This window comes from Aegilops tauschii, chromosome 1, assembly GCF_002575655.3.
Source record: "Aegilops tauschii subsp. strangulata cultivar AL8/78 chromosome 1, Aet v6.0, whole genome shotgun sequence".
In the NCBI taxonomy this organism is placed as follows: Eukaryota; Viridiplantae; Streptophyta; class Magnoliopsida; order Poales; family Poaceae; genus Aegilops; species Aegilops tauschii.
Window position 1 is genome coordinate 281,963,119 of NC_053035.3, and position 18,389 is coordinate 281,981,507.

General features: G+C 42.2%; 2 protein-coding genes across 7 annotated transcripts; one reads left to right on the forward strand and one right to left on the reverse strand.

Moving 5' to 3' along the window:
- Positions 1-9,019: 9,019 nt before the first annotated feature.
- LOC109781066 (uncharacterized) lies at positions 9,020-12,527 on the reverse strand. 6 transcript variants are annotated; one of them, XR_002237147.4, is made up of 5 exons: positions 11,889-12,527; positions 11,514-11,536; positions 10,356-10,433; positions 9,796-9,873; positions 9,020-9,689 (listed from the first exon to the last, which is right to left on the reverse strand). XR_002237147.4 is itself a non-coding variant. In XM_020339648.4 (4 exons), the coding sequence occupies exons 1-3, from the start codon at positions 12,168-12,170 to the stop codon at positions 9,813-9,815; spliced, it is 366 nt and encodes a 121-aa protein (XP_020195237.1). In that variant the 5' UTR covers positions 12,171-12,321; the 3' UTR covers positions 9,020-9,689; positions 9,796-9,812. The 6 variants fall into 6 exon arrangements, 1 of the variants encoding a protein (XP_020195237.1); XR_005772372.3 differs by having other exon boundaries at positions 11,514-11,531; positions 11,889-12,321; XR_005772371.3 differs by having other exon boundaries at positions 9,796-10,433; positions 11,514-11,531; positions 11,889-12,321.
- A 1,869-nt stretch (positions 12,528-14,396) lies between these two features.
- Positions 14,397-15,467, forward strand: LOC109781064 (dirigent protein 2-like). The gene is made up of 3 exons (XM_073506137.1): positions 14,397-14,695; positions 14,899-15,088; positions 15,423-15,467. The coding sequence occupies exons 1-3, from the start codon at positions 14,397-14,399 to the stop codon at positions 15,465-15,467; spliced, it is 534 nt and encodes a 177-aa protein (XP_073362238.1).
- The last annotated feature ends 2,922 nt before the right edge of the window (positions 15,468-18,389 follow it).

Sequence of the window (18,389 nt, forward strand, 5' to 3'; positions counted from 1 at the left end):
CAAAGCGTTCTTGAGGGTACACGGGAATTTCATCTAGTCACTTTCATCATGTTGGTTTGATTCGTGTTCGCTACTTTGATAATTTGATATGTTGGTGGACCGGTGCTTAGGTGTTGTTCTTACTTGAACAAGCCTCCTACTTATGATTAACCCCCTCGCAAGCATCCGCAACTACGAGAAAAGTATTAATATAAAATCTAACCATAGCATTAAACTTTTGGATCCAAATCAGTCCCTTACGGAATAGCGCATAAACTAAGGTTTAAGCTTCCGTCACTCTCGCAACCCGTCATCTAATAACTAATCCATAATGCATTCCCTTAGGCCCAAGTATGGTGAAGTGTCATGTAGTCGACGTTCACATGACACCCTAAGGGAATCACAACATACATACCATCAAAATATCGGACACATATCAAACTCACATGATTACTTGTAACAAGATTTCTCCCATGAACTCAAGAACAAAATAACTACTCACTAATAATAATCATGCTCAAGATCAGAGGGGTATTACATAGCATAATGGATCTGAACATATAATCTTCCACCGAATAAACCATATAGTAATCAACTACAAGATGTAATCAACACTACTAGTCACCCACAAGCACCAATCTAAGGTTCCGGTACAAAGATTGAACACAAGAGATGAAGTTTGAGAGGAGATGGTGTTGTTGAAGATGTTGATGGAGATTTCCCTCTCCAAGATGGGAGAGTTGTTGGTGATGATGATGACGATGATTTCCCCCTCCGGGAGGGAAGTTCCCCCGGCGGAATCGCTCCACCGGAGGGCAAAAGTGCTCCTGCCCAAGTTCCGCCTCGAGACGGCGGCACTTCGTCCCGAAAGTCCCCTCCTTATTTTTTTCTAGGTCAAAATGACTTATATACCGGAAGAGGGGCACCAGAGGTGGGCCGAGGAGGGCACAACCCACCAGGGCGTGCCTGGGCTCCCTGGCGCACCCAGGTGGGTTGTGCCCACCTGGTGGGCCCCCTCTGATACTTATTTGCTCCAATATTTCTTATATATTCCATAAAAATCCCGGTAAAGTTTCAGCTCATTTGGAGTTGTGCAGAATAGGTAGTCTGACGTAGCTTTTTCAGGTCCAGAATTCAAGTTGCCGGTATTCTCCCTCCTTGTGTGAACCTTGCATATTATGAGAAAAAGGCATTATAATTACTCTAAAAAGCATTATTATGCATAAAAACAATATAAATAACAATAAGTAAACATGATGCAAAATGGACGTATCACTGTCCAATGTGGTAGGGCTGCAGCTCAGCCCTACATGGTAGTGAGTTGGAAATGGCAAATGGCCTCACGGTGCTTGCAGCTAGCCCCGCATAAACTATGTAGGGATAATCTTGGGTATTTGAGACCAAGTGACACATTACAGAATCTCATGTTTAGCCCGTTTCCTATCACGAAGGATCTCCTGCTAAAAATGTTAACGTTAACTCAACAAACCTTTACAGAACGACGAATACATCGGCTTTGTTGTTACTTGGGACAAAATTTAGACCAAAGGTATTTGTTTTGTAGCAACTCTTGCCTTCCTCATTAAGCAGTTTGGACGATTTGAAACCGTCAGAATTACTGTATTTTTCATAGGATGAAACTTTCATATTTTGTGCAAGTTATCTCAAAGTGACAAGTCAGATCCTTATGTGGTGTTCCATACAACATGGGGAGGCATGAGCTTCTGGGTACATCCAGTGTTATACAACCAATGGGAGACAGTCATCCGGGTTATGCTCAGCCTGTTTGAATGACAGTTCAGATATAAGATTGGTGAATGAGTCATACAATCTTATTTCTATCGGTTGTGTTGATCCATGTACGCTCCTTGTATGACATCTTGGATATTTTAACATTTCTTCAATAAAATGGTTTTGTGCATCAATCAATGCGGACGCTGCTGATTTCGCCTCTTAAAAAATCAAGTTGTATATGAAAGTATTGTTGTCATATACAAGCTGTCAGTATTTAAATGGTAGGTAAGTAGTGATTGAGCAGATTACTGAATGACAAACTACAAGAAAACCACAGTAAAGTACTATTCTCCTTTACAAGTTGTCAATACTTAATGGCAGGTATGTACTGACTAAGCGTATTAATGAATGACAAAGTACTACAAGACTAACAGATATACTAAAAAAATACTACCAATGACTAAATGTAAGCGGTAGGTATATGATGACTTGACCTGATTAATGAATGACAAACTGCAGAACGGACACCCTTTTCGTCCTAAAGCCAACCCACTATGGATATACGGTAGGTACAATAGCACCCGAGTGCAGAAACTCCATGTCCCTTCTATAATAGGTTGTAATGCAAATATGTAACAGCATGTTGTCATTGAGTGTGCAAGTTCGGATTCCTGCTTCTAGTTAGGCAAAAAATTCAAAGACTTTAAACTTGCATATCAAAGTTTCAGAATTGTAGAAAAGCATTTACATGTACATGTAGTGTCTTTTACATATACTACCTCAATTTCAATCAACACGGGGCATGTGCATTCGGAGATTTAACTTTGACCATCAATCAAACCAATAATATATATGTTATGTGACTCTTATCACACATAAACCCATATTTTGTTGATTAAATTGATGATCAAAACTAAAACTTGAAACGCGTGCACGCCTTAGTCACTAGAATGGAGAGAATATCTAACATTTGGATTAAGATACTCAAATTTGGCAGCCACATAAAACAAAAAAAATAGATTTTTAATAACGAATAGTATACCTATAATGGATCAACTTACTTATCTTTTATTGTGTAGCCCACTGCCCACATATAAAATAATTTTTATGTGATTATACAGATATATAGTACGCATTTACATGGGTAAATGTGTTTCTTTTTTGGAGAACCATGTTCACTTGGCTCTAGTATTCATTTTGAGTTTCCGTCTTGTCAACATGAAGTCTTAGGTCACAAAGATATCAACTTAATTACCTCCTTGACCTTCAAATACTAAGTCACTAGCCAGTTGCTGATGGTGATCTTAGAGCATCTCTAGCAGACCTCTTACACCGCGGACCCTTATATCGCTTTTACAGTTCACGGAAAACTGGTTTTACGGGCTGGCGCGGGCGGCGGCCGAACAGACCCCGTATAATCAACCCGTAAAAAAGAATATTATCTGAATATACGTCTTCCTCTTCCTCACGCCAATTTAAAATCGACCGCCGACCGACGTGCGGACGAAGAAGACACGGCCAGAGCAGAGGCCAGCGGACGGGCGGACGAGGGAGACACGGACGGCCACGACGCGCGGGCGGCGGCCGAGCGCGCGCTGCCGGACTCAGCTAGCTAGCTAGCACGACCGTAGCTGGCTCGCATCGATTCAGCTAGCTAGACTAGTCCTGCTGCTTTTTGATCGAGCTACATAAAGTGCTCATACACAACTCATTTATTTTTGACTTGATCTTAAGTTGAGCAGAAACATTATTCGATCTCGAGCGGCTCACGAGCCTCGAGCTTTTCTTGCAGCCTTACCTGCGTGCCCCTATGAATTTCCAGCGACCTCCGGCCTTCAAAAACTTCTTGGCTTTGCCACAAGCCGGAGACACTCTAGTGACACATAGCCATCTACGAGACGTTCACCCTCGAAGAAGAACATGTTATTTGTTCCTTCACTTGGAGAAGAACCCTTGCCAAAGGTTCCTCAAAAAATCTTTCAAACCCTTTAGATATGTCTCACATATTCCCTCCAATGGAGTGGAGTAAAATGGAGAGAGATATCAAGTAGTGATTCTGGACAATACACCAACCAATGGTACCGAAACCTGGTAGAGATCACTCTGAACGGTCAAACAGAAAGTTGAACACCTTAGATGAGTGATCTCCAAGAGAAACCAATCGATGAGTGATCTCCAAGAGAAATCTGTACCACCTGCAAACCTTTCCTAAGTTATAACATGTTTCTTTGGACTCTCTTAGAGATGCGCTTAGCTTGACTTCAACTTTGCTCGTTCAGTACCGAGGTATATGCAAAATGCACAGATTTTAGGATTTTTTTAGCACTAATCCTACCACAACTACGCCACCTAATAAGGTTCTCCTCGCCTAAGCCCCATCCTGGTGGTGCCCCTAGCTCGTCGGAGCGCATGTGAAGGTGTGTCTCTAGCGGATCTTGTGGGATTCGGTGGATCTACTTGGATCCGATCTTCGTTCGTTTGTGTTCGTGTGTGAAAGAGCATTTCCCGCCTTATGTGTTTTCGTGTTGATGACAACGCAAGTCGTGGACTAACCGTGTGCATGAGCTACACAGACATAACTATATGGCACAAGACGGTTAGGCACCCCTCCGGATGGAAAAGAGCGAAGACTGCTTTTTCCGATGCTTTTATTTCTTTGGTTGTAGGAAATCCTTACTATTAAGAGGGGGTGTGCATCGAAAGGTACGGTGGAATCAAACACGTACACAGCGACATATTGCACCCACTATAAAGCCTTCTATTTTGAGGAGAGAACCTCTCTTCTAACCTTTGCAAAAAAACTGCTCCAGAGTGGTTGTACCGCAGGTGACTGCAGTTGTACCGCTCCCTTGTGGAGGGGCCAACCTAGGCACTCAGACGACGGTTGTACCGCTCCATGTGCGAGTGGTACTACCGGCCGAAGCACTGGCTTAACCACCGCCGGAGGGGTGATTTCCCTCGGGTAGGCAATGGTATCCCGACAGTGGCTGCTCGGTTGTTCTGCTATTTTAATTAATAAGCGGTACCACCGTGTCTAGAGTGGTTGTTCCACCTCCGAACTTAGCGGCTACTCTAGGATGCTTTCTGAGCGATTGTACCGGCCCATGTATCGCACGACCACCGCTCTTAGGGTGATTCATCTCGATTGATGAGTGGTACAGAGGCGGTTGCGGCGCGATTGTTTTGGCTATTTATTTAATAGTTGGTGCAACCGGTATGCCGGGCGGTTGTACCGCTCCGGTACTGCGGCCAAGTATTTTTGCCTGGGGTGGTTGTACCGCTCTCACCAGTGGTTGTACCGCTCCAGTGCAATTCTTGATCTAACGGTTGGATTTGGGGTGAGACTATAAAACGAGGTGGTTCTTCCACCTCCCACCCACCTCTTACCTCTCTCTCCCCCTCCATTGTTGTCGACCTTATTCTTGCCTGATCTCCTTCTCTAGCCAACTAAACAGCGCCGGAGCTATGTTGAGCCCCCCCCCCCCCCCCGGCTTTGGAGAAAAGTTTGAAGATTTTTTGAATGACCTAGATGAGAGGGAAATTAGCCTTTCCCCCCCCCCCCCAAGATCTTTATCATTTACATTTCGCCCCTCAATGGTTTTTGTGTAGCTCCACCACTGCAACAAACTTGTTGATTTTCTAGAAATTGAGGGAGGAGACCTAGCTAGATCTAAACTTCCACCAAAAGAAATTGATTCCCCTATACATTTCTTGTGAATCTTGTTACTGTCGGGTGTTAAGGCACCTTAAACGGATTAGGTCACCTCGGAGCCACATTCCATTGTGGTGAAGCATTGTGGTGTTGGGAGCCTCTAATTGAGTTATGGAGAGAGCCCCGGCATTGTTTGTAAAGGTCCCCGTTGTCGGTCTTTAATAGCAAATAGTATATCACTATGGATGGCAAACTCCATATTTGAGTTATGGAGTACAATACTAACATATATGCTAACAAAATACTATCAGTGACTCGATGTAAGCGATAGGTATATAATTACTTGACCTATTAATGAATGACAAACCGCAAGGACGGAAGCCCTTCCTATTCTAAAAGACAATGGACGTACAATAGTAGCTTAGCTTCTATGATAGGTTGTAATAGGATGTTATCACCAAGCGTGGAAGTTGGATTTCAGCTTCTAGCACAAAATTTTCAAATAATTTAAACTTGCATATCAAAGTTTTAAAAATTCTACAAAAATATTTTACACGTAAATACATACGTCTTTTACATATATTATCTCCATTTAAATGAATAAGGGGGACACAGATTTTGAGATGTAACTTTGACATGCCATTGAAAACCTTATTCCTAATACAAATTCAATGGTTTTGTTGCACATAATCCACATTTTGTTGATCAAATTGATGGTCAAAGTTAAATCACAAAATGTGCGCGCCCTATTCACTAGAATGGAGGGAATATCTAACATTTTAATTAAAATTATTCAAATTTGGTGGCCACATAAAACACAAATATGTCGGTCTTTAATAGCAAAAAGTATATCACTATGGATTAACTTATTTATCTTTTCATGTGTACCCCACATATTAAACAAAAAATTATAAGATTGTACAGATATTTGGTACGCATCTACATGAGTAAATGTTATTATTTTTTGAAAAACCATATTCACTTGACCCCGGTATTCATTTTGAGTTTCCGGCTTGTCAACATGCTTGGAAGGATAACATATATTAATCGGGCATGGGCCTAGTCCTCACGATTGAAGGATCAAGTACAAGTGACTAGAGGAAGAGTGTTTGAGTATGAGATTTTCACAAACTAAAGCAAGAATTGGAACTTTTCAGCTCTAGAAACTAAGAAGCACCCAACATGAAACCGTGCCAAGGAAAATCTCAAAGAAGTAAATTCTACAAAAATAAATAAAGGGGTAGAGTGTGCAAACAAAATGGATTTGTTCCTTAAAGCTTGGTTCCTTTTTGCGTGATCCTATGTGTTTGTTTGAGAGAATTAAACGAAATCTTAGGTCACAAAGATCTTGTCTTAATTATCTCCTTGACCTTCAAACATTAAGTCATCTGCCAATCACTCATGGTAGGTCTTTCCTTGTGGTAGACAATCTCCCACCTTCAAAAACTTGTAGGCTTTCCCACCAGCCGGAGACTACCAAGTGACACATAGCCATCTACGAGGCACTCACCCTCCAAGCATAACAATCTTCTTTGTTCCTTCACTTGCAGAAGAACCCTTGCCAATATTCATAAAAAAATCTCTCAAGCTCTTAGATATGTCTCAAAGAATCCCTCCAATGGAGTGCAGTGAAGTGGAGAGAGAGCTCTCAAGTCGTCAAGCAAAAATATGAGGATCAAAGGATTGCCCTCCTAGGTGGAGCGGTTTATATAGGCAACCCCACCAAAACTAGTCATTACACACAAAGACTTAAGATGGATTTGAAATTTCAAAATGGTTAGCAGAAGCACTTAGTCTGGAGGCTGCGCTCACAACACATGGAGGAGCCGAGCCCTTTTAGGACCACACTATATCCATACTAATCATATAGGACAATGGAAACTTGTTGGTTCTTGACTCAAAACAAAATTTTCTCTATCCAATACAATGACTTGCTCGGTGGTTCTAAACAATTTGTACCTTCATCCTTCTACTCATTCTATGGAAGATTTGGGATGCTAGGAACACAAAAATTTCTCGACAAATAGACAGTCACTCCGTGACCAACTTAAGATCGATGATCTAGATTTGTGGTCACATAGACTTCGTAAGGTACAAGACAAGGAGGCCGTTTTGTCGTGGCGGGCCTTCCTATCCTCACGCGCATGCATGCAGTTGTAATTTTGTCACTTTGTAATCAGCTAGATTGGTTTACAATTGAGTTATTCAGGTGAGGAACCCCCCCCCCCCACACACACACACACACACCCACCCACCCACCCACAGTGATTTCTCAGAAAAACACCACTCGATGTTGCCAGAAACTGGCAAAGATCCCTATGAACGGTCGTATGGAAAGCTCGACACATCTAGATCTTCACCACTTAGTGGTTCTGGACATTGTTGATACTTCTCTGGCAGAAACAAAACCTAGAGGCCCTTGGTGGTTCCCAAGACCTCCTTTTGGAGGTTCTAGACTTAAACAAAGCACCCTCTGATGTTATCTGATACTCCCTCCATCCTAGAATATAAGATATTTTTGCAAGCTATGTTAGCTTGAAAAAAGTCTTATATTACACCTGATGGCTCTAGAGCACAGTTAGTTAAATTCTCACCGGCTCTTGTAGTAACCACTAGTTTCGAACTATGGCGGTTTGTGTAAAATTAGAGACTTGGAGATAGTTTCGTCTAGACGTTCCAAGGAATCTTGGGAGCTTAGCATGACTTCAACTTTGCTCGGTATATGTAAAATCCAATGTTTTCATAAATTTTTAGTTTAGCACTAATCCTACGTATATCGCCACTAGCGCCACTCGTCATCTTCAAAAACAATTAAAAAAACTGGTGCCACTCGGTAAATATTTGTGTTACATGTTGTGCTTATAGAAATGCAAAGGTCTCCTTCAAGTAGTAAAAAACGCATCTATTTAATTAAGTTTCAATTATGCGAACTAAGCGTAGCTCAGATGGTTAGGTTCCTTGTGGTGGAACCGGCCCATCAGGGTTCATTGGCACTGGTGCTCGCATTTTTCTGGATTTATTTTAGGCTTTCCGACGATGTTCGTTCAATTGGAGAAAACGTTTTCGTCGACTACGAGACGCCAGTGGTGACTTTGTCAATAGAGATGGGTGTATGTCAGCATCTACAATTGATTCAAAAAAAATTAAGCTGCAGAAAGAGTAATAGGATATCAAAGCCCCACAACTATTTTGGAAGAGTACCCGCAAGGCCGCAAAACAAACTATTTTGGAAGAGAAGTGAATGTAGAGAGCCAGTGAACTCACAAATTAGCTTTTGGGGACACGAGAAGCTAGCTCCATACTACTACTTCTACACTATATCTACACTACTATTAAACAAGAGAACATGGCGAACGAAAACTCTGCCGGACCCACACTCGCACAAGAGAAACCCACGCCCGCGTACAAGGGAAACAATCAAACAACCCACGTCCAATTTATATGGAGAGAAAAAACAATCGCAAAAGGGAAACCAAACGTTCGTTCCGCATGAATTGTTCAACAATACATCTACACTACTATATTAAACAAGAGAATATGGCGAACGAAAACTCTGCCGGACCCACACTCGCACAAGAGAAACCCACGCCCGCGTACAAGGGAAACAATCAAACAACCCACGTCCAATTTATATGGAGAGAAAAAACAATCGCAAAAGGGAAACCAAACGTTCGTTCCGCATGAATTGTTCAACAATACAGAAAGAAAGTTGCTAAATTAGCGGCAACCAATTTATTTTCCCCCGCCGCCGCCGTTCCGCGTTGCCATCCAGGCGTCCAGGTTAACCCGCGACATCGCTGCCCTGGACAGCCGACGAGGCACCCGACCACGGCGGCGACGACGAGCTCTTTGCCGACACAGGTGCCGCGCCGAGACTAGCTGAACTCTATTGCCGTCCAGGCATCCAGGTTTACCTGCGCCATCGCTGCCCTGCGTAGACGGCAAGGCACCAGACGACGGCCACAACGACGAGCTCTTCGTCAATACAGGTACCGCCCAGACTGTCTAAACTTTGTTCCCATCCAGGCGTCCAGGTTGACCTGCGCCATCGCTGCCCTGCCCAGCCGGCGAGGGACCCGACGACGGGTGCGACGAGCTGACCTGCCCCGCGTCATTCACGTCTGAGCTCTTCGCCAACAAAGGTGCCGCCCAGACTGTCTGAACTTTGTGAGGCTTTTACACGCCGCCGCCACCCAGACTGTCCCGCGCCATCGCCGCACTGCGCATACGACGAAGTCACAGCGCCGATGAACTGCTCCGCAGGTGCATGCTTATTTGCCAACATGTTGCCAGTGTGATCCATTTGATTGATCCTGTTGCTTTTCTGCGTATTATAATGACAAAAACATGTTGGCATTCTATAATTTATCAAAAACAAGAATAACTCTTATGGCATGAGCATATGCTAACATGATCCCTATTGTACGTACCTGACCTAAACCTGAAATCATACCATGAAGCATTGGCAAATGCACATGGTACTGACCTCACCTAAAAGCCTCACCGAGCTGCATATGGTTCACCCATTGCTCAGTTAAAGTAATATGAACATAAAAAAAAGCCACACTCTAAAAGAGACCTAGATGAATAGTATTACAAACTACTACATCCTGTTACATTATGCCAAGTATATTAATGCAAATTGAATTCATTTGGGTAGCAGACCTAGATGAATAGTATTACAAACTACTATATTTTGTAGCATTATGCAAGTATATTAATGCAAATTGAATCCATTTGGGTAACAAACCTAGATGAATAGTATTACAAATAACTACATCTTGTAGCATTATACTAAGTATATTAATGCAAATTGAATTCATTTGGGTAAGCAGAGGCACCACAAGAAAGCTCTGAAGGTAAAGAGTTGGTGGGAGTTGAACATAAAATTCTACTATGTCTGTATTCCGGTAATACTATTCCTTCAAAGATAGTTGTATGATAACACTCTTGACATTCACAGGGTTGAAGGACTTCGTATGGCCCCTACCACTCCCAACAGGTAATGATCATAACCCAGTCCCTCGATTGTTGCTCAACTGCTGAATTGTGTCATGATTTGCAGACCCTAAAGAAATAAAAAGGCAGATGGATAGAGAGCAATATGCACAAAATAGGGATGAGATTAATAAGAGACGGCATGAGGCCTACAAACAGTAAAAAATTGCCGCTACCAAGATCAATGGCCTAAATAACAGAGCACACACACAGTTAGCTGTATCACAAGGTAACGATGATCAACTTCATGATATACGGCCCAGTTGTATTACTATATAATGATCTATTGTTCATATATTCAGACCGTAATGAGATTAAGAATCGGATGGAAAGGGAGCGGTATGCACAAAATAGAGAGGAAATGTTAAAGCGACAACGCCAAACCCGCAAGCAAAATAAGCATATTGCTGCCGTCCTCGATGGCAGTAACATTGTGTCGCAAGTGCCAGCTACCGGACAATTGGTAGCCACACAACTGCAGAACATAACATGTGCAGGTGGTGCAGTACCAAATTCCATGCATTTCAACAGAGACATCCTCGATGAAAAAGAGAATATTTATGAAGATGATGAGTCCAATTGGTTGCACACAAATGATGCGTACCAGATGCAAAGAATTTCAAGACAAATGACACACAAATGTCAAACTGTTTGAGAACCCCCAACTCAGTACAATGGTCAACCTACATATCCCAGAAGTGTCTTTAAAAAAAAGGTTAGTTCATCGATTTTTTAATGGTGCTAAATTATCGAAAGTGTTTATTTCTTCTTTCTTTGGGCACTCTATAGTTGATTCAGGTACAGAGCATTTTTATGGCATCAAACAACATCTACCAATCCAACATAATAATGATTACTCACGCATTCAGTGATCAGCAAGTAAGAAAGCACCCTCTCTAATCACAAAAAAAAGTCTTGTCTTTGTGACTGCATCCAAAAAAGTAGCACTATTTCTATTACCTGATAAATTGATATACTCTTTGTTGCTACAATTGTAGTCCAGTGTCTACGCACACAAGGTGCACATAAAAGAGTAATTGGGTCATCTTATACTTTTTATGTTTTTCATTTTCCAGTATATAAATGAGGTCATCTTCTTCTATTATTAAATTTGCATATTAGATGGCTGTAGGTTAAAGTTTGGACGTACTTCATAGCCTCCTCCTCGCTGCACTGCTCCAGAAATACAACAAGTTACACAGGGTCCAAAACAGAAAAGCAGTAAAATCCATTAACAGGAAATCAGGTAACATGGGGCTGAATTTGATTTTATAGGGCTACATGTAAGCTGCCATGCGAGGATATGTGCTCTCGCATAGTGACCCTGCGAGCCTGCTGTTCGGTTATCCTCTCACCTCTGTCACCCGGCAATCAGAACTCAATTCAGAACGAGATGGAAATTCAGTTGGATTTCCGAAGAAGAACAAGATTCGTTCAAAGTTTTAGCACTGATGGACGCAAACTAGCCATCTGCACATCAGAAAATCCACCAGTAACAAGGAGAAGCAGGGCAACCAGCACAAACCTTGTCGCCTCTCTGCCTCCCGGCGGCGGCCCGGGACCGTTGTGTGGTGGCGCGCCAAACGTCCCCGGCGACCCCTCCGTCCGCGCCCCTCGCGCTACTCCTCTCCCTCCGTCTACGCTGCCGGCTCCTTCGCCACTGCGCCTGCTCCTCCCCCTCCTCCGTGGTCGGGCGCACCGAGGACGCGGTGGCGACCGGCGCGCGCGCGTATATGCGGCATCGGCGTTGTATTTGGCATTGCCCACGACGGTGCGGATGGCGAAGGCGTCGGCGCAGCAGCAGCATGCCCAGGGACTCCTTCGCCGTACCCGCCGGGAGCACCGAGGATGCGGTGGCTTTTTTTCTGAGAGCGGTGCGGAGACAATGGAAGGGATAAGGTACTGAAGTGTGTGGGTGTGGAGAACTAAGAGGAGGCAGAGAGGTCCAATTTTTCTTTTCATCGATAATAATACAGACATACAGTACATATATAGCGTCGGGCGGGCGTTGTCCAATTCCTTTTCTTTTTACTACCACACAAAAGAGCCCGTGCGTTGCAACGGGAGAAAATACACAACACACAATCTTAATAGAGCAACCATCACTCAAGACAACAATAAGTCCATCTTCTTTATTTTAGCGACGCATCATATTTATGTTGCCGCTTATCCTTCTTCTCATCCTCGCCGGCGGTGGCCTTAGTGTTCACACAAACCAAAACGTGTTAAAATGTGGTTAATCCTAAGACGTCTCTCTCCCTCTCTCCTCCTTCTCCCTCTCTCTCGCTTTCTCTCACACTCGTGATGAGAAATTTGTTGTTTTCCCCGCGACGTATTCATAGGTATGCATGTGTAGTTCTCGATGTTTTTTTTTCATATATGATTATAATAGGTGTTTATTTGCAATCCGGATCGCCGCCTGTATGAAAGAAAAATGGATCATGCGCTATAGTTATAAATTTGCTTCCAAAACAATATTTAAGAAATATTTAACAGGTAAAATTAACTTCACACATTTTTCTAATCAAATGTCATATATAACATATTAAAATCGGAGTTGCGGTTTAAAAGATACGTATAATTTAAAAAACCATTTGTTTGAATTAAATATCTTCCAAAATAATATTTATAAGTACTTAACAGGTTAAAATAATCTTATATTCGTATTCTACATATTTTTCTAATCAAATTTCGTATATAACATGTTTAAATCGGAGTTACGGTTTAAAAGATATGGATAGTTTAGAAAAGCATTTGTTTGACTTAAATATGATCCGCGGATGGAATACCTAAAAAGTCAGGGGGTGGTTTGAAAAACTGTAAAATAACGGTTCGGTGTGACTTAAATCCGGACTGCGGGTTGATTTCATGAAAATGTATGGGCCTTTTTGCAAATTGGCGTGACAGACGGGCAGAAACCCTACATGTTGTATTATTAGGTAGAGATTACCACTAGCCTTTTTCGTCATTCTGTTTACAGTGATGCTACACACACGATACCGAATGCACGATTTATGCACGATGAGTCAGCTCGGCTTTTCATTATGTCTGCGAAACTACTTTACAGCCGATCGACACTTTTGTGGCCGATCCTTGCACGACGGTCAATCTGGTGGTGTGCTGCAGCTTTAGTTTATGGCTGGATGGTTGGATATGTAGCATCATGCAAGAAGTCGTCTGCATAGCAGCTCTCTTATGTTTGATGCATGGATCAGTACCCTTGGATCAGTTGTCGTGCAAGAAACGGCTGGAAACTGTCGTGCCTAAAGTAGTTTCGTTCTGTTTATATTACTCCCTCCGTTAAGATCTTACATTATGGGACGGAGGAAGTAGTTATCTAATTTTTTATTAGAAGTTGACCCGTTTAGTTATGTGGGTGATCTTTTTACAGGATTACAACAATTTAAATAAACGTTCTGTCATGATTGTTTTGATTGTTTATAAAACTTTTTGTTGAGGATAAATCATGTAGGTCATTTTATGGCCTCTTGGTGTTAAATTTCATGAAGTACTTATGGGAGATATTTGGACTCTCTTGAACAGATATATTTTGCATCATATTATAATACTTATTATTTTATGAAGTAGCACTATTTGAAAACTAAGTCGTATTACTTGACTTTAGTTTCATAGGGCATATTTAGAACAAAATTAGCTGTTATTTTAGTAGATTGAGAATTGAATAATGATGATATAAGAAATCTGGATCATTAGGCATGACACATATTCACATGGCTCAATAACAATGACTCACTAAAGAGAAATAAGATTTAAAATGGATGTTCCTATTATAGATTATGACGTGCGTCGCACGTGCAAGTCTACTAGTTTAAATCTAACGATCGAAGAGGCAAAACCTAATTAAGTCGCTGGAAGAAAGGTATGTTGTAATTAGTGCCATGGATCATGGCATATTCCATTGGTAGCACTCTATAAATACAGCTCCTCCCTCTCATTATCTCACAGCATTGGAAGCCAATTCTCTTAATCCTATCTTATTTCCCCTGTCCATCCCCCAGCAGCTTAATTAGCCATGGCTCAGGCCTACTACCAAACCGCTCCTGTCGAGTGTCCTCTCCAGCGAACCGAGCTTTACATGCACCTCTTCTTGCGCCAAGCTGCTGCTGGACCAAACCGTAACCAAGCCGAAATACTCAACCCAAAAGTGCAACCTAGCGGGTTTGGTGTGACCGCGGCTAGCGATTGGACCATAGCTGACGGGCTTGAGCCCAGCGCAAAGATTGTCGCCCGTGCAAAGGGCTTCCACATGCAGACCGGCATTACCAATACCAGCTGGTACACTTCCTTCAACATGGTGTTTGAGGATGAGAGGTAAATTGGGCATCATACTCATGTGCAGTTCACATGATTCTAAACTTCCTTTCTTTATTTTGGAAAATGATCGACAGCTACCCCTCTCTAATCCTTATCATAGCAAATAGAAAAATGATGGGCACATGGAATTATACCATTGTTATGCACTGCAATAAGCCTCTCCTAGCAGCATGTCAATCATATTCATGTGCATGGAACAGGTTTAGCGGGTCTACTCTCCAAGTGATGGGGGTTACTCCATCAGATGGTCAGTGGGCCATTTCTGGTGGAACTGGAGAATTTGCTTTGGCACATGGTATCATCAAGCAGAAAGTAGTCCAGGGTAATGCAGATGAAAATGTTAAAGAACTTCATGTGCATGCGTTCTACACTAAAATGAACACTTCAGTGGTAAGTCAAATGTTTTGGATCTTGTACATACCTTTCTGTTCATCTACTTCATTGTATATATATATATCAAATGAATTAGTACTACCAATCCGCCAAAAAAAAAAAGAATTAGTACCACCAAGCCTCGACCCAAATACACCTTTCATGTTGTTCTATATGATTCAATATAAATTGAAAATTTAAGTTATCTATGATAAGCTTGACGTGCATGTGGTAGACAGCTTAATTAGGTCCCATCAAATCACTGGATCATCAAGGCGAACTAGGTGTTTTTTATTATCCAAAGTCAAAGTTAATGGACTTATTCTACTTAATTTGTAATGTTCTTCTGTAGGTTCCTGGTGCAACTGATGGAAAGTCCTGGACACTTGGAGCTTGAAATTGTGCATGGATTGCCATGTAAAAGTGTATTGCTCACGAAGTGCCATGGCTTTATACTTTGGGCACTCTACACAACATTTAAATTTCTATTTTCTAAAATAATGTAGTTGTACTAAATCCTACTTATGTATTTCCAGGAGTCAGTCCGTGATTTGGGCCCAGTTCTTTTGCCAGAATCTGGGGATTCTCCCAGAATCCGACCCATACCCAGCTTCTCCCAGAATCTTTGGACCTCATTTATTTTACAATCCTATCTAGTTAGGGTCTAATTAGATAGGATTGTAAAACAAATGGGGCTCAAAGATTCTGGGAGAAGCTGGGTAGGGGTCGGATTCTGGGAGAATCCCCAGATTCTGGCAAAAGAACTGGGCCTTGGTGTCATGTTCTCTATCCAACTATGTGAATGTTATTTCAATAAACGTGGTGTGTTTTCTTGTAAACTAATGAGTGTCTCTTTTTAATGGATGAGTATGTCTTTTATTAATGGATGAGTATGCCTTTTATTAATGGATGAGTATGTCTTTGTTTACCTATAATACTATTTCGCCTTGCACATCTGGGGATAAAGAACATTCATATGTGCAATATAACGTATAAAATAACAAACATAGGTTTCACCTTTGCCCTCTTGGTTGTATCCCGTGCACCCTTTGACTCTTTGACCAATTGTTCACTGCTACGCCAATAAAATGCCTGACAACATTATAAGGCCACTTCTAACAAGGAGAGTGGTCGCTCGAGACCCTCAGTGCTCACGGCATCCCACGTTATCATATTGGCCTTGTAATCAAAATCCTGTGATTTACCAGGGATGTTATATTTCAGAGAACATAGGAAGAATAAACGGTGCCAATGTGTCTGATGGTTTGTTGGTTGGCATTGTTCCGCCCTGCTTAATGGAATGGGTCGACAAATATTGTAAGAATATTTGAACATTTTAATGTAATGGTGTTTTTGAAGGTGAAAAGATAGTGTTGATGCTTCTGAAATGTGTTGGCGCTTATTATCAATAAGCAAACCGTCATTTCTAGCGGGATCTTCTACGATGGGAAAGATATGACGGAGGAATGGGATGCTCGCTTACAATAACACCGACGACATACCTCCCTTGTACTCTTCAATGAATGAAACTCACAAGCTAGCCTCCTTATAGATTTATCAAACTCTTGTGTCATCGCATGCATGCATGTGCACTTGTGTATTTTGTTTGCTTGACTAATGTACTTCTTGTGTCAACATTGAAATGTGGTGTATGCATGTATATGGATGCGTATGTAGGTGATATATTATTCTTTGCTATGTGCTAATAATGACAGATGGGGTCCCTGCAACCGACAAGGAGCAGGCACTGCAGTTTGCGACGGACAATGAGCGGGCACATCGTCTCAGTAAGGCAATGTTCGCATGGATCAACAGTGTTCAAACGACTTAGGGTGGGCTCTCGGAGGTGCGGTTCGCCGTATTCAGAAGATGGCATAGAGGCAATTGCATGAGCTTGCATATACATCTTGGTGGAGGCGACCCCGAAGGAGAGCAGGCAGATGGGGCCGAAGGGTAGAACTCGACCATAGCCGGGTGGGTGGTTCCTGAGGCTCTTCTGGAAGGCGGGTCTCTGGTCCGAAACGGGTGGAGCCCTAGGATGTTTTAAGGTCAAACGCATGCATGTAATGAATATCAATATAATGTAACGTATTGGAATTTCGGTATATGGATGCATGTAAGAACGTGATGCATCAATTTGTCTATGAAATGCAATGCAATGCATATGCATGTATTGATATAATGTAATGTGCAAAATGTTACCACGGCAGCAAAAGACGTTGGAGGGTGAGTAGTGGCGCCCGCCACTCGTAACCTGCAGTAGTCTTTCACAAAATCCAAACCCCTTGATCCCTTCTGATTTTGATTAACAAACGCTCATCCTGTTATTTTTCTCCCCTCGTCTTGATCCTCTCATCGCCACGAGAACTGAGCAGCACCGACGATCCCCCTCCGCAGATCCTCTCTCCCACCACAAGCCCAAAGCAAGCAACGCATGGCGACCTACCTTCGTTGCACCTCCCCACCAAGACCCCGAGCAGCAACGCCATATCTCTTGTGTTACATTCCCTAGGGCTGGCCATCTTCACGGGAACTAAGAAACCAACCCTTAGCAAAACCAAACAGATCAAGTAATCACTCAACCCCTCACCTACTGCACAGCAATTGGATTGTAACACTAAATACATTCGTGTCCTTGGTGTCATTTTTCATTGCATGATAAATATTTAGATATAGGCTTCTTAAACAACCCCAAAAGTATGTTTTGTCACCGCACAAAAGCTTGGAGCGGCTCGTTCGCTATCTCTTCGTATAGCGAAAGTTGTGAAAGATCATGACTACTATTATGTGCAATTTTCTCCTATTATGCGTAAGTTGTGAAGAGAGAAAGTATGGATGTATCCAATTTTCTCCTATACATGCTTATGTCAGCTTATGGAGTAACAGCGGATGCCACAGCTGAATCTCAAATGGTTTGTTAAGGTTAAGTCTTTGGACTGAATTTTCATACGACGATAATACAGTAAGATTACTAGCAGTTGGAGAGAAGAGCATGAGCGAAATGCATTGTAAGCGGAGAAAGTACAGCACGCCAAGATATACATTAGTTATGATGTGAGCGCACAATCATTCTAGAAGTTGTTACTTCACAAGATATTTGGATTTGGCAATGCATATTTGTGGTTTACCAATGCCCCGCAATGATATAAATGTTCTTTGCGAAAATAGCCGAGAGCATGCTCCAAAGTGAACAATAACATGGGGTGTCACCTCGCAAATGGTTTTCTTTTCCTAAATGGGCCACATTTGTGAAACCGTATCATCAGAAAACCATTGGACTTCAACAAACTTGTTCCGCCATTGTTCATAGACAAATCTC